Consider the following 15,303-nt stretch of genomic DNA (forward strand, 5'->3'; position numbering starts at 1 on the left):
AGACAGAACAGAGGAAGGAAACTCAGGTTCAATGGAGAGCTTAGGCTTACATGGTATACGCAGGAGAGACAGAGAGAGAAACACAAAAACCTATATTCAACAATAACACTCAATCTCTGTACATAAGACGTGCTCAGTGAACACTTTTATACAAGTCCTGGAAGGACTGACCGAAGTACTGACAATACTTCAATGCTCATTAAGAGCTCCTACACTAACTCCCAAATATATTCCTCACGGAATATCTTTCCTAACGATCTCCCGGTTTATGCACTCGACCTAACCGATCGGTCCCAACCGATCCGGTCCTCGGCTTCTTCAGCCGATCCGGCCGATGTTGAGGTTGTCTCTCAACAGAAAATGTCCACACAAACCACATCCAGGCAAAGAAGAAGAAGAAGAAGAAGAAGAAGAAGAAGAAGATGTTGTGTGAGTGGCCTCCTTAATTTCCGATTTTCCTTCTCTCTCTATTATGTATTATTATTGTTATTGTTATTATCGTTATTATTATTAATTTGGTTCCCTTCAAAATAACGCTAAAACACCATCGTATTGTTTTGCTCCCTTCGAGGAGCTCTACACACACACACACACTCTCTCTCTCTCTCTCTCTCTCTCTCTCACACACACACACACACACACACACACACACACACACACACACACAGAGCGAGCCATGGCTTCTTCTGCTACTGCTACTGCTGTTGCAAGTCCTTCTGTGGAAGACACGCTATCCCGGCTTCGCCTCGAGCTTTCCCTTCTCAATCAAATCAGGTTCATCTTCATCATCATCATCATCACTTTTCTGTGTTCCCGTATGCATGTGACGAGTGAGCGAGAGAAAGGCGACGAAGAAAACACACACATTGATAACGTGTGTGCGTGAGAGAGAGAGAGAGAGAGAGAGAGAGAGAGAGAGAGAACGCGCGAGTGAGAGAGAAAAAGGTTTTAGGACAAACGACCAATTTACCACTTGCAAACCCAATTGAAGAAGAAGAAAAAGAGAATACACACATGAGACTAAAATATTGATACACCATAAATATTACAATAATCCTGGCTGTGAAGAGGTGGATTGTTAAATAGGTTTTAGGGAAAATTGATGATTGTAGCATTAATATGATTGAAATCCACCATTTTCTTCTTGCAAAACAAATGAATATCTAAACATGAACAATCCATAACTAAAGTAATTTTACGTCATGTAAACTATAGCGTAGAACTGGATCGTATTAAATTAGCTCACCTCTCGAAAATGTGGTATATAGATTCATGCAAAACATGATTTCTAACAAACAAGTACGAATAACCTTATTTCTCCTATTCACAAGAATATATTTTCTTTGGTTGTAATTAGATTTTCAAAAAACTAATGGTAAATTGATAAATTTAAAAATCCCGATGGCGTTTTTGTACATTTTGATAAATTTAATGCTATGCATGTTGGTAATTCTCTGTAGACTTCGTTTAAGAAAAATTCCAATGTCTCCCTAAGGTTTTTTACCCTAACGATAATGTGCTATATTATGTCATGTAAAGCATGATTATTATCAAACAAACGTAACTAGCAATTGAGTGCCATACAAAATTAATCCCAAAGCATGAATAATTGGGAATAAATGATGTTTCCTTTTCATTAATTAGGATTTGAATGAACTCATAACATATTAATGGCTGGCTAGAAATGCTAATCAGGCTCTAATGATTAGTTTGGCAAAAAAAAATGGTGAATTGTTAATTCTAAAAATCTGGATGCTTTTTTTGGTAAATTTTGATCATGTTAACGGTAATCACAGCGGTAATTTTTTGTTGATATTGGTTAGGGAAAAACTCCAATGTACCCCTCTTTTTCCTATTCATCAGGTCACCCTTTAGTTTGAAAAACATTACCATAATAGCTCATAGAATTTTTAATTCCCAAAGTAACTCCTCAACTTGACTCCCCTAATTAGGGGTTGATAGCCAAATTAATAGGTAGCCCGTTAAGTGCTATACTTTCATCAAATTAAACTGCCTATTAATGGAGCTAATTAACCTGAGTTGCATTAACGGATTATTTAGTCTCTTGAATTTCAGCTGTTTAATTAGTTAGGCGAACATATTAATCAGCATTTTTAACCATGCAAGGATTGACATAATGTTAAAACTGTAGCGAATACATTAATGATCATTGATATACGAGTTCTCAACTAGAATTGCATGCTAATTAAAGTAATTAGGCTGCAAATTTTGCTGATTACTAATTGAAACCGAGGGGTAGTTTGAAATTGAGGGCTATTATTCTGGTAAGTTTGAAGCCTTTGCATATCCTGGTAAATGTACAGATATTTAGGGCAAATTTGGTGTTTTTTCATTCTACTATCATCCTTTGTGTCAAATATACCTATTGTCTGGAAAAGTGGCATATAAAACCTGGCCGATGGGATCAGTAGGTTTACAACAGAGGGAGAGAGATATATGCAAAAAATGCACATGCTAGTATGTGCATGAAGGTGCAGTTCGCATGCCATAATATATACTTTATTTCCTGCTTCATTTCTATCTAATACCCTAATACATATGCTTGATAATAAGGTTTATTGCTAGCAGTTTCCTGATTCCAGTGTGTATGACAGTGCAATTTAATGACCTATCATGGAGACTTATTGCTTGAGATAGCTTCAGGATGCTTTTTATTTTAAGAAAATTATATATTCTAAGCTAAAATAATTATTTATACAACAAATGTGCTGATGGCAATTCCTGATCTAACATCTAAATGCCTTTGTTATTTGCCAGTGACAATGAAAAAACAGGCTTTTTGAAGCTCATCACTCGGTACTTAAGGTTAGCAATGGAACCATGAACAATGATTTTCTTTGTTACTCTTGTTTTTTGCTCTCAAACTTTTTGCTTCCCAAAACAGCGGCAATGTGGAAGAAATCAGCTGGGAGAAGATTGAGCCACCCACCAATGAAGTAGTCATCCCATACGAGGATTTGGTTGCTTTGTCCAATGGTAAATTTCATGCACACATTAATTGCAAACTGGTGAATAGCTAGATTTCATTTCTTCCTGTACTAAAGTACAAATATCATACTGTAGCAGTGATATTCTTCAATTGAGTTCATATTTTTTAATAGTTCAGCTGTAGTACATTGGATTTTGCTAATTATATAGAATCTTTAACTCATGAGGTTTTACGCAGGAAATAGCCTAGATTTCCTTTGAGAATATTATTTTGAGTTATGTCACGTCATGCAGATGAAACAGAGACTAAATCACTTCTTGACAAGCTTGCGGTTGTAAAGCTTAATGGAGGACTTGGAACAACAATGGGTTGCACTGGTCCCAAGTAATATGATTTCTTCATGTATAAGAATCCTTGATTTCTTCAAGTAAGAGTCTTTATTCTAGTTGCATCATCTTGCAGGTCAGTCATTGAAGTGCGTAATGGACAAACCTTTCTAGATCTGATTGTGAAGCAGATCGAGGTTGGTGGTTATTAATACAAGATTCTGCAGCGTTAAAAATTTTGATCTTATTTTAGCTTTATGAGAAACTCAATTTTGCTCAAGTGTCACACAAGGTTTATGTGACTTGACATACATTGCAGACTCTGAACAGCAAGTTTAAATGTGAGGTTCCCTTAGTGCTCATGAATTCTTTCAACACTCATGATGACACATTAAAGGTATTACCTCATCAGTTCAAATTTTTGCTGATTTCTTCTAAGATTTTGCATAGCGCGTTATGAATTTTGAATTTAAGAAATGAGTATGCTTACAGATCATAGACAAGTATCAGCATGCAGGACTACAAGTGAAGATATTTAATCAGGTTTCAACAAACCCCACTTTTTTTTCCATGTATATATGTGTTGTTCATGAGAATATTACTAGAAAGAAGGCTTTAACATGAATAACCTCTGAATGCAGAGCCAATATCCTCGTATTGTTTCTGAAGACTTAATGCCTTGGCCTAGCAAGGGTCAGACTGATAAGAGTGGCTGGTAATTCATTCCTTGTGAAGTTATCACAGAAAATTGCATCAATATAATAAAAAAAGTATAAGAAGCCTCAACTAGCTTTATATTCTTCTTATTATGGTGCACCTTTAACTTTTAGAGTGTACCTGTTTTCTTATATCTGTATCAGCCTGATATATATTTTTTCAGAGTAGAACCTCATGAGCAAAACCTTTCACAATATGAGAGTCTGCTTTTCTCCCTGTAGACACGAGTCATATATCTTGTATAACAGTCCAGCTGTTTATGTTCCACTCAGGAGTATATATCTTTCATTGAATTTTTTTTTTAGAACTTTGGCCCTGCAGATATCTTAGGGTTCAAACCGGTGTTTCCGTGATTGAACTAATAACTTTATTTTGCTTAAGAAATACATCAGGGATTCAGTGAATGTGCCATGGCCTCAGTTATATTTCTGTTTTCTAACTGAACCATAGTAACCATGAATTTTATTTCAAAACTTCAGGGATCCATCTTTTTGTTTGTTTCATAATTGGCATTTGGAAACATGTCCTGTTATTTTCCCTTGATTACTTACAATTTTCGTAATAATTATGGTGGGATTTTTCTGGTTTCTTAGGTATCCTCCAGGTCACGGGGACGTTTTTGCCTCCTTGCAAAACAGTGGAAAACTGGATGAGCTATTAGCAGAGGTTTGTGCTTAGAATCTAAGTCTGCAATGTTCAATTGATGACATAATATGACGTTTGATATTTTCTTTTTCTGTGTAGGGAAAAGAGTATGCCTTTATTGCAAATTCAGATAATCTAGGAGCAACAGTTGATCTAAGTATCCTTTCCAGATGTTTTTTTGAGCTTCAATTTAAACTGTATATCCTTGTTAAAAGTTTTGAGTTCAATCTTAATTTCAAACTTAGAAATCCTAAAGCATCTGGTGGAGAACCAGAATGAATACTGCATGGAGGTAAGCATGTATTACCTATTGAGAGTGAATGCAAACAAGTATTCTATTCAAGGCATTTGTATGCAGTACACATATCTTTGTGGAAATCTGTATATTAGAACTTTTTCTAGTCTTGTTTGCATTCCATTTCCAGAGGTTGGTTAGTTATTGCAGGAAAGTCTAACCCGCTAACAAGCACCACAATGAAGTTATATCCATAATAAGACATATATACTAGCATGTCCTATATAACACCAACCCATGCTGGAATAATGAGACTGTGATCCCCTGGTAACAATGGTTCCATGTGTTTTTTTATCAGGTCACTCCTAAAACTTTGGCTGATGTAAAGGGCGGTACACTCATCTCATATGATGGTAGAGTCCAGGTAACATATAAATATTATTTAATTGAATCTTTTAATGCATTGCCCAAACATTTGTGCTTATGTCTATATTATTTTTCCAGCTCCTTGAGATTGCACAAGTTCCCGAAAAACATGTGAGTAATAACGTTAATTTGAGGATTAGGAGAGTAAATTAGTGCAACTTCGTTTTTTCTGTTTATTTACAGTAATTTTCTACCAGGTTGGCGAGTTCAAATCAATTGAGAAGTTCAAGATTTTCAATACAAATAACCTGTGAGTCTTCTTAGGTCCTATTTCCTCAAATGCCATATATTATCTGACTGGGGATTGTTTAAATTCATTTCTTCCTGATAGATGCATGTTGTTATGAATTCACTGGTAGTATCAACTTAATCTTGCGTACCTACCAAATTTCCATATTGAGTTACACACTGATTCTAGTCAAATCTTTGTGGCATAGTCATGGAGGTGATCCACCCAAACATATTTGAAATTTGGCTGCTTAAATTAAGAGTGGAATCTATCACTATCGCTCCCAAAGAATTATAGTACTACTGATTGCTGAAGTATAGAAGTTGTCAGGAGCAATAGTACAATAAGTCTTCACCTCACCCCTTGTGATAGGTTCAAGGTCCATAGTACTAGAAGATTCAAGAAAGTAAGTCTATAATGCTGCTGTCAAGGACATGGTTTTTGTGATGACGGGCCAAATGAGACAGTAATTCTTACATTCCTTACTCTCTTAAGGGCTACATATATTTCATGTTCAAATTTAGCAATTCTGTTTTGATTGTTAGTCACATTCTAAGAACGCTAAATCCTACCTGTGAGCTGAAAAATAATGTGTGGGGAAAAAATTTAGCATAAGATGAACCTGAGATCTAAGATAAGGGATAAAATTATCGTATTCGTGTGCAGACCTTCATTATGGGTAATTCATCCTGTGGTAATTTCAAGCTTAACTTCCATGACAATCATATGGAAACTGTGATAATTAATCGTTAACCTAAAAGATGGGAGAAAAGTGACACCTCTATACTGCCCAAAACAAGTCATTATCTCACTGACGTGTTTTGCATTATGCATGTCTTTGATATCAGCACCAACACACATGCACATTGTGCATCCTTATGTGAGCAGAAACAAATTGCAAATGATTCCGTTGCCTTTACATATGCTATTGTTTTGACTTTAGGCTAGAGAAATTATATTGAAAGAATGAAATTAGGATGTTATACCTATAATTCAGTTGATTGAAGCCGTTGCTTACAGCTGGGTAAACCTCAAGGCAGTGAAGAGGCTGGTTGAAGCTGATGCTCTTCAAATGGAGATTATTCCCAATCCAAAGGTGTAACAATTTTTCCATTTCTTTTTCATTCCAAAGGTGCTTCCAAATGCATGACTAGCCTCTACATGGCTTACAGGAAGTAGATGGTGTAAAGGTTTTGCAATTAGAGACGGCAGCAGGGGCAGCTATAAGGGTTCTCCTTCTCGCTCTACATATATTTCATGTTTTCACTTGACATTATTGATTTATTGTGGTGTTGGTGTATCTCTCTCTCTCTAATATTATTAGAAAACTAGGGGAAATATCAATAGTACCCCTCGTTTTAGGGACAATATGAGTTATGCCTCTGGTATTTTCCCATGTATTATCTGATATTTGCCCTTCCCTATAAACTTACATTTATTAATTTTATTCATATACTGGTTTTACTACCTTCATAACTTGTTTTATGAAACTCCGCCCCATTAGAGGTTCTGGATGGAGATAGCTACTTGTCTGATCATATATAATGATGGCTTATTAGTCAGCTATATACAAAATTTAATGTCACACTTTCTTATGACTGAACTTTCTCATTACTTCTTGATCTATTCATGTAAATGTCTTTACGTAATATGAATATTTGTACAAGAATAAACTTTCTTCCCAATGATTCCCTTTGAACTTCCATTTCCTGATATGGATATTTAATCTTCTTAGCATCTTTTCTCATGTTAGTTATTTATGGTTGAATTCTCAAGTATCAAGTTCTCTGTTACAGTTCTTTGATAAAGCTATTGGTATAAATGTGCCTCGGTCTCGTTTTCTTCCTGTCAAGGCAACATCAGATCTGTTACTTGTTCAGGTATTAGACTTGGTGATCATGGTTGTTACTTTGCCACTTGTGTCTTTATTAGCTATGTTTACGCATTTAGTTAAAAAGGCAACAGGGCAAAATCGCCAAATTACCCCGAAAGTTTTTGAATATCTATCTGAATACCCCTTGAGTTTTCAAGAATGGCAAGAATAGCAGTGAACTTTGAAGATATTGTGATTATCATTGATATAATTAGTGCATAAATGAAATTTTACTAAGGTGTGCGTGGCTGATTTATTTTCTTTCGTTCACTATTGCAGTCTGATCTTTACACTATAGAAGATGGTTTAGTACTAAGAAATCCAGCAAGAAGCAAGCCAGAAAACCCTTCAATTGATCTCAGTTCAGAATTTAAAAAGGTAAGTCTATTTTTAATATTAAATACTCCAAAATAACCTTGTTTTTTGGATATTTAAATGTCCAAAAAGTTACTGCACTTCTCCTTATTTTTTTGCTAGTCCAGGGTTTCCTTCACTTAGTCAAACTAATCCTATGGCTTGTTTTAGGTTGGAGATTTCCTCAAGCGTTTCAAATCTATTCCTAGCATCCTGGATCTAGAGAGCTTGAAGGTTATCGGAGATGTTTGGTTTGGGAGTGGCATCGTCCTAAAGGTATCATAACTAAATAAATTACTGTAAATTTAAAATAAAGAATAAAAATTAGAAGTTTGTTTCCTATGCCACTATTCATAGCAATGATTTCACAGAAAAGGAGAATTCGACTTAAGACATCTCATTATGATATATTTTTCTTAATTCGAGTTATCTTGTTCTGTTGACTTGGGGTTTCAGGGAAATGTGGTGGTTAAAGCGGAAAAAGATGAAACACTTGTCCTTCCAGATGATACAACTATTGAAAATAAGGTGATGCCTTTGTGGTGGTATTAATTCCAAATTATAACATGAATTATTGAGCGCTTTTATATGAAGTACATTAATGATTATTGTTTGATATGCAGATTGTCTCACAGGGCCCAACTTTTTCATCCTTTTAAAAAGAACATCGTCTAATAATGTTAATATTGATATCTTTTAGTTATGCAGAGACAAACATCCAAAGTGTCTAGCTGACCTTTGGATGAGTTTAAGGAATTGGTGTATCTTGTCTATGATAGACGCTTTGATGTTGAAAAACCAACTATGAAAATGTTTCTAATAATTTATTATGAATCTAAGAAAAATTTCAGTTTCGAATTCATCATTTTTTCTGCTTTCCAATTGTAGAATCTAAAATATGGCTTCATGCACGAGCAATGCTACCTATGGCATTGATTTACATTCCATAAAAATCATATTTGAGAGTCCTTTTCAATGGTTGTATATTAACATTGCAAACCCTCGTTACCAAATCACGCTTAAGGGAATATTGGGTTTTTAGAGTTAATAAAGTCTTATTGGTGCTATGACTTTTGAAGGTTTTTGGCATTGTATTTGGGAGGGTGTGTGATTTGCCCCATGTTAGTAAAAAACAATCAATTGTCGAAATTAATGCAATCATAACATGTTTCTTTGCTTTGGGCGGTAAATCAAGTGCATTGCCCTAAACCTAATCTTGCTTCGCAAATGAAATGCATGGTACTAAAGAGATTAGGATCTATGAACAATCTTGTTAATGAAGGGGTATATATGTATGTCATCATAATATAGGGCTTAGTTCCATGATATTGTATTCGAGTAATAATTTTGGTTGCTAAATGGATGGTTTATACAATTCTTTGTCAAATTGCCAAGTAATTGGGTGCACCCATTCAATATTGTTATGAATGTATGCAAAATTTTATAATTTACTAATCAATTGGGAAAGATGTGGTCCCATTAACTCAAATGGATGACCATGTGGTCTAGGTATAAACTAGGGTTGCTGCTTATAAATAGGCTTCACCATCTAATGCACACATTCTTCCTACTTTGTGCCCTTTATATACCACATATTTCTTTGTACACTGCAATACCATCTCATGAGGTACAAGCACATCCCTACCATTCATGGTATGAGACATGATAAGAATAATTGGGAGCATAATTTGGTCCTTCAATTAGAAGTACAAAGTCACAAGTATTTCCAACTTTATTGATTTTATGTTCTTGTTCACTCATTACTATTGTCTAGGATAGGACGATGCTCGTATAGTTTGTAAAAGAGGTTTTGTTTGAATGAGTCGCACACTAAGCATAGCAAAGATTTCTCGATAAAAAATGAAAATGAAGGAAAGAAAATATTAAAATTTTGTGTAGCAATACACCTCAGACTCAAATAGATGTTATCTGGTGGCACATGTCCACTCGATTTTTGATGAGATATCGTTCAAATAGATCCTTAGCACTGTCAACTTATTTTTGGGCCATGAAGCTTATACTCAAGGTGGATGCTCACCTTTAAAAAATTATGAGGTGGATTGGAATTAAAATACGAAAGGCCTTAATGCCCTTTTAAGGATTCAAATAAGATTAATCTCCAAAATTATTGATAGAATTGTCATATGATGGAATAACATTTGATTTACTTAGTGTTCGTGACTCTTTCCAATGTTTTTGTTTCTATAGTTAGGTAATCAAACAATGTGTGTTCTACATTTTCCTTAAGTCGTTTATCAACAACCATGATTGTGCGACTATGTAATTTGGCTTTGTTATTACCATGATTTATTTAATACTCAATAGTCATTTCCTTAAAATCATCCTAAAATGTGACTTTAGTTAGCTTTGAAGTGTCATCATACTATTTAGTTGACATTAAACTTCGAAGGTATGGTGTACCTCTATGCTAACATACCTTAGTCTTGATCATGGAGAGTCACTACTCAACTCACATGTAGATGTGGATTTGTTTTGGTGTCACAGGTCATACATACAAAGTCCAAGGATGATAGTAAAATCAAAATTTCTCGTTGTGGTCAAGTTCAATTCTTGACAATGGGCGGCTAGGCTTGGTATCATAGATGGCAAATCGGTCTGCCGTGGACGTTAAAAATATCTCTTCTTTTTTGTAAATCTAATGTTGAAAACTCTCTCTCATGGGCCAAATTTTGTCTTAGAAGATGTTAATAAATCTATGTTAAAACAAGATGATAATACCACCCTTGCTATCTCCACTACTTCATTAGTAGTGATATGGCAAGGTAAACCCTCTTCAAATGTTGTAATACTAGATGACATAACTCTACCTCATCTTGGGACAAACGTCCCCATACAACATAGTTGCGAAATTTGCCAAATCAACTTCCCTTTCATCCTAAGCAGTTGTTGTGTTACCCCAAGAAGTCCATCAAACAAGAACCCATTTCTCGTGGTCCAATTAATTTAAAACCACATCCCCCAATACCTAAGGTAGTCAAACACGAACTAATATGATGGTGCGGGTATAGCTTTATCATCATCAATGAAAACCCGCTAAAAAGGTGATAAAATACTTCCTAGGCCCAAATGGCTTCGGCAACCGGACATGTAATGAACCACCTATGTCTGGCATCTTCATCAACCACCTATGTTAATCTCTCTCTCTCTCTCTCTCTCTCTCTCTCTCTCTCTCTCTACATATATATGTATATGTATGTATGTGTATGTATATGTATACGTATGTACGTATCGATATATGTATTGTGTCCGAGGACGATAACAAATCATCAGATTCATTTTCCTGGGAGAAAGGCCATCATGCACCAAAGTGTGAAAGGTTGACCTCGTCCCAAGTGTGAACCTGCCCACGAGTCCCCCTTGAATATGTAACCGACTTAGGGTTAGGGTTAGGGTTTCCTGCATATTCTGTGCTATTCATTTTTTCCCTGTTGCTCTTCTCCGTCTGTCTGTTCTGACTCTCTCTCTCTCTCTCTCTCTCTCTCTCTCTCTCTCTGTTGTCCGAGAATTATTCCACTGCAGATCCACATCTTCCCCCCCTTTCTCAAAGACTGCTTCATCTTCAGATCTGTAATAACATTCAGGTCTGTTTGTTCTATTATTTGTCCTTCCAGATCTTCTGGCCATGGCGCTCGACCTCGTTACTGCTTCGTTTCCCGACGAGTCCCAACCCAAGAAGAGGGCGAGACTCGGCTGGGACGACCCCGACCCTGCCTTCTTGGCTGAAGCTACACGTCTTCAATTCCAAATTGCCGCTCAACTCTTAATGGTACGCAAGTTACTCTCTATCTGTTTAAGCACAGCTATTTTACACCACAGAATCACAGTGTTGTTTCTCTTTAAAATTACGATTCTCTTTAATTATCTTGGATACGCAGTTAGAGTTGATCCTTGGAATTCTTCTTTTGTAAAGATATCTGTTCTGGCGGTTGAAATAGGTTTAGATCTCTGCCTGGGGATAAAGATTTAGAATATACTTAGGTCATCTGCTCACTTAGAACGATATTCCTCTTTAATGTCTGCCGGGTTTCTTTCTCTTACGGATGGATCCCCCTTTGGGGAATCCTCTTCTGGGTTCTTTAATTGTTATGGAAACAGAAAATTTCTCATATAGTTTTTCAGAATTTCATTCGTTATTCTTCAGCATGAAGTCTTTTCTATGTTTCCCCTGTTTTCTGTTGCTGTTTTACCATAACATGAGTCGTTAACTGAATCTGTTTGTATTTGAAGTTACATGTCGGAAGTAATCGTAAGAAAAGATTTAGAACATAACATGTTTCTTTCATAATTTTCTCATGAAATTTTCGGGTTATTCCCTGGAACTTTTTAACCATAGTTGGGTTCAATTCTTGTATACATCTTTATTTAAGACCGGAAATTCGTAACGTTAAGCACCTACATCTGTAGCATACCATGATTTCTTCATGTAATAAGTGCAGATCTGTGTGGGCGTTTTGAAATTTTGCTGTTTAATCCGATGTTTACATCTTTTAGATAACCAGGATTGGTTTTTTCTCAAGTTTTCTGAATGATTGCTCCTTATGATTGATTTAGATCTGATTTGTATCCTCTAAATGTGAACAGGGTAAGAAACTTTCAATTAAGGATAGATGAATAACCAATAATAAACATGGTAGACTGTGGAATCTCTCTGTTGTTTTAGGGCCTTTTAAATAATCCTTGTTGAGGGATCTGTTTCGTATGCATCCATTTGTATTCTATATTTTCTGTGTTTACAATTATTCTCAAATGCGCAGTATGTTACTCATTGACTAATTCGTGACTATACTTTGTAGGCTAACCCTCTCTATGCTGGTTACCAACATATGCAAACAAATGGGCTATCTTTGTTACCTCTTCTTGAATTTTCGAAAGATGCAAATGCAACAAATCAGAGTCAACATGATTTTTATAACAACAAACCAGTGCACCAATACGATCAACAACTGGAAACTGTATCCCCTTGGCATGATGATGATAAGGATGGCCACTACAATTTTGAAGTTGGAGAGAATCTGACCCCTCGCTGTAATCTATACACCTTTATATAAAAAATCAATCAACAGCCTATCTTCATATATTTATGTATGTATAGATTCAGCTATTGTAAGAGATTAGGTTCATACTCATGCTTCATGAGGTTTTCAGACCAAATCGTGAGGAAGATCGGTGAAGGTACTTTTGGGCGGGTATTGGAATGTTTGGATAGGGATGATCGAGAGCTCGTTGCTATCAAAGTTGTCCGAAGCTCGGAGAAGTATAGAGAAGATGCCATGATTGAAATTGATGTTCTATCTACACTCTCAAAGAACGATCGGACAGGGTCACGGTCTGTTTGTCTATTTATAACTTGAAGATCTCGTAGTAGATTGTGTATGTGGAAATTCACATTGAGAAAATTTGAAGCTTATTAGATTAGACTTGGATTTCTCAGTGGCTTTGTCCAGTTTAAGCGATGGTTCGAGTATCGGAATCATGTCTGCATGGTAAGTTTTTTCTCTTGCTTTCCTTTGCATTGTAACATAGCATATTATCTATCTCTTGTCCATGGTGTCTATTTTTTTACGGTTAGATCTTAGAATGCTTCAACCCATGATGATTGGTTCAATTCACAGGTTTTTGAGAAACTTGGACCCAGCTTGTTTGATTTTATAAAGACCAACGAATATCGTCCATTTTCTATTGATCTTGTTCGGGAGTTCGGTAGACAACTTCTGGGATCTGTTGCATGTGTGTTTTTCACCTTGAAGACTTTCTGTGTATCTGAATTCGTTTGTCGTGTCAGCCATATGTGACCTCAACAATGTCTTATATGCTTTTGGGATTATTTTTTGCTACTTCTGCAGACCTACATGGCTTGAACTTAATACATACAGATCTGAAACCTGAAAATGTTCTTCTGGTTTCATCTGAGTATACAAAGATTGTTGACCATAAGGTAACTCTTAAATGAAACCCTATTGCTATTTAGATAGTTTTATATAATAACAGCCTGCTATCAGTAGTTTTTTATCAGAACACCTGACACCATTGAACAATACTCGTTAATGATTTTGTAATATTGGGTATCATGTGGTTCCTCTATACAGAGCAGTGGAAAATATTCAAGTCGGTCAAAAAGGATCCCACAGTCAAATAGAATAAAGCTTATTGATTTTGGTAGCACAACACCTGACAGGAAATCTAGCTTTTCAGTTGTTTCTACAAGACATTATCGAGCACCTGAAGTTATTTTAGGTTGGTTGAGGTTTTGTAAATACTGTTAGGCTTACTTGGGACTGATTATAGTCACCCCTTATTGGAATGGCTGCAAAGCATCTTCATCCATTTCAAGTTAAAATTTGTTCTTTTAACCCAGGTTGTGGGTGGAGCTTTCCTTGTGATATCTGGAGCATAGGCTGTATTTTGGTTGAACTCTGCTCGGTACTATTACAAAGTTATCATGTCTTTATGAGATATGATCGATTGAATTGGTTTTTATTGCTAGGGTACTTACAGATGAAATCTTTTACTTCAAAATGTAATAATGTAGGGTGAAGTTCTATTTCAAACCCATGAAAATTTAGAGCATCTTGCCATGATGGAACGTGTTCTTGGGCCAATTCCTCATCACATGATCAGACGTGCATCAAAGTAAGTGGAAGATATATAAGGGCTCCTTTCAGTTGATAAAGGGTCTTGGGAAGCTATCATGTTAAACAGTTTTCTTGCGACATGGCTCCTTCCTCAATAATGGTTGATAGTGTTATCAATCCTTTGAGCAAACACCTGATAATTGACTATATAAGTGTTGTACCAATCATTATTGTGGCTGAATTATTTGAGACTATTTATTTGACCCACTAGCCACTGAATTGTTGATTATTCTATTTTGGTCTTAGTAGTATTCTAATTATTTGTGGTCTTCTTTTAGAGGAAGAGCCGATAAATATTTTCGGCATGGGAGGAGATTAAATTGGCCTGAAGGTGCATCTTCAAGGAACAGTGTTCAAGATGTGAAACGAGTACATCGTCTAAAAGTATTTTGAAAAACCCATCACTGACTTAATGTCATTTTCAGTTGTACTGAATTTGTCATTTTAACCTGGTCTAAACAAATTCTCTGTATTTCAGGATGTTATTTTTGACAATGTGGGTCATAGTGGAAGGTTGTTTCTGGACTTACTGCACCAATTATTAGAGTATGATCCTGCAAGTAGACCTACTGCAAAGGAGGCACTTGATCATCCATTTTTCCGAAGCTCATCAGACTGAGAAAGATGGAGATTTACAACATCATAGAATATTTGAGGGATTGGCAGAGCGAACAATGATATGGAATCAAATGTTATTAATTGAATGGTGAAATAATCTCTAATGAATCCACTGGAGGAGTGGTTTCATGATGAAGTCCAACCGAGCTTGTAATGTAATGGAGTTGAAGATTGTAGTGACCTCGATGAAATCCATATAATGTGCTTTTTGATTATATGGACAGACCATTGGATTGAAGTCTAAAAGAACATTGTTGGGTTGAAGTCTCATAGAACG

General features: G+C 35.8%; 3 protein-coding genes across 6 annotated transcripts in view; 2 read left to right on the forward strand and 1 right to left on the reverse strand.

Annotated features, from left to right (window-relative positions):
- LOC147851917 (uncharacterized) overlaps positions 1–613 on the reverse strand; it is an 87,377-nt gene extending 86,764 nt beyond the window's left edge. The window contains exon 1 of the mRNA XM_087334289.1: positions 593–613. The gene's annotated coding sequence lies outside the window, so the exon portion shown is untranslated. The remainder of the gene's footprint in view (positions 1–592) is intronic.
- A 14-nt stretch (positions 614–627) lies between these two features.
- Positions 628–8,629, forward strand: LOC147851922 (UTP--glucose-1-phosphate uridylyltransferase-like). The gene is made up of 21 exons (XM_087334293.1): positions 628–774; positions 2,779–2,826; positions 2,906–2,997; positions 3,244–3,334; positions 3,413–3,473; positions 3,596–3,673; positions 3,769–3,819; positions 3,918–3,991; positions 4,587–4,659; positions 4,738–4,795; positions 4,884–4,930; positions 5,232–5,297; positions 5,378–5,410; positions 5,497–5,549; positions 6,549–6,624; positions 6,701–6,757; positions 7,325–7,408; positions 7,681–7,779; positions 7,927–8,031; positions 8,212–8,283; positions 8,379–8,629. The coding sequence occupies exons 1-21, from the start codon at positions 677–679 to the stop codon at positions 8,412–8,414; spliced, it is 1,452 nt and encodes a 483-aa protein (XP_087190419.1). The 5' UTR covers positions 628–676; the 3' UTR covers positions 8,415–8,629.
- Positions 8,630–11,279: 2,650 nt separating this feature from the next.
- LOC147851923 (serine/threonine-protein kinase AFC3-like) lies at positions 11,280–15,031 on the forward strand. 4 transcript variants are annotated; one of them, XR_015531423.1, is made up of 9 exons: positions 11,280–11,542; positions 12,570–12,801; positions 12,922–13,102; positions 13,208–13,259; positions 13,389–13,503; positions 13,620–13,711; positions 13,863–14,010; positions 14,132–14,406; positions 14,687–14,785. XR_015531423.1 is itself a non-coding variant. In XM_087333804.1 (9 exons), exons 1-9 carry the CDS (start codon positions 11,399–11,401, stop codon positions 14,408–14,410), a joined length of 1,134 nt encoding a protein of 377 aa, XP_087189930.1. In that variant the 5' UTR covers positions 11,285–11,398; the 3' UTR covers positions 14,411–14,785. The 4 variants fall into 4 exon arrangements, 3 of the variants coding, with proteins under 3 accessions (XP_087189929.1, XP_087189930.1, XP_087189931.1); XM_087333804.1 differs by having other exon boundaries at positions 11,285–11,542; positions 14,132–14,196; positions 14,306–14,785; XM_087333805.1 differs by lacking the exon at positions 11,280–11,542 and adding an exon at positions 14,887–15,031 and having other exon boundaries at positions 12,656–13,102; positions 14,132–14,196; positions 14,306–14,406; positions 14,687–14,792.
- Positions 15,032–15,303: the final 272 nt, after the last annotated feature.

This window comes from Azolla caroliniana, unplaced genomic scaffold, assembly GCF_043228905.1.
Source record: "Azolla caroliniana isolate FFs.n. ecotype wild unplaced genomic scaffold, voAzoCaro1.0.p SCAF_18, whole genome shotgun sequence".
NCBI classification, from domain to species: Eukaryota; Viridiplantae; Streptophyta; class Polypodiopsida; order Salviniales; family Salviniaceae; genus Azolla; species Azolla caroliniana.

Excerpts from the sequence above, each read along its gene's own strand:
- LOC147851922 (XM_087334293.1), top strand. The coding sequence starts at position 677 with ATGGCTTCTTCTGCTACTGCTACTGCTGTTGCAAGTCCTTCTGTGGAA. Across the intron at positions 2,827-2,905 it reads CTCATCACTCGGTACTTAAG|CGGCAATGTGGAAGAAATCA; the intron begins GTTAGCAATGGA and ends TTCCCAAAACAG. Across the intron at positions 5,411-5,496 it reads CACAAGTTCCCGAAAAACAT|GTTGGCGAGTTCAAATCAAT; the intron begins GTGAGTAATAAC and ends ATTTTCTACCAG.
- LOC147851923 (XM_087333803.1), top strand. The coding sequence starts at position 11,399 with ATGGCGCTCGACCTCGTTACTGCTTCGTTTCCCGACGAGTCCCAACCC. Across the intron at positions 13,504-13,619 it reads ACTTCTGGGATCTGTTGCAT|ACCTACATGGCTTGAACTTA; the intron begins GTGTGTTTTTCA and ends CTACTTCTGCAG. Across the intron at positions 13,712-13,862 it reads CAAAGATTGTTGACCATAAG|AGCAGTGGAAAATATTCAAG; the intron begins GTAACTCTTAAA and ends TCCTCTATACAG.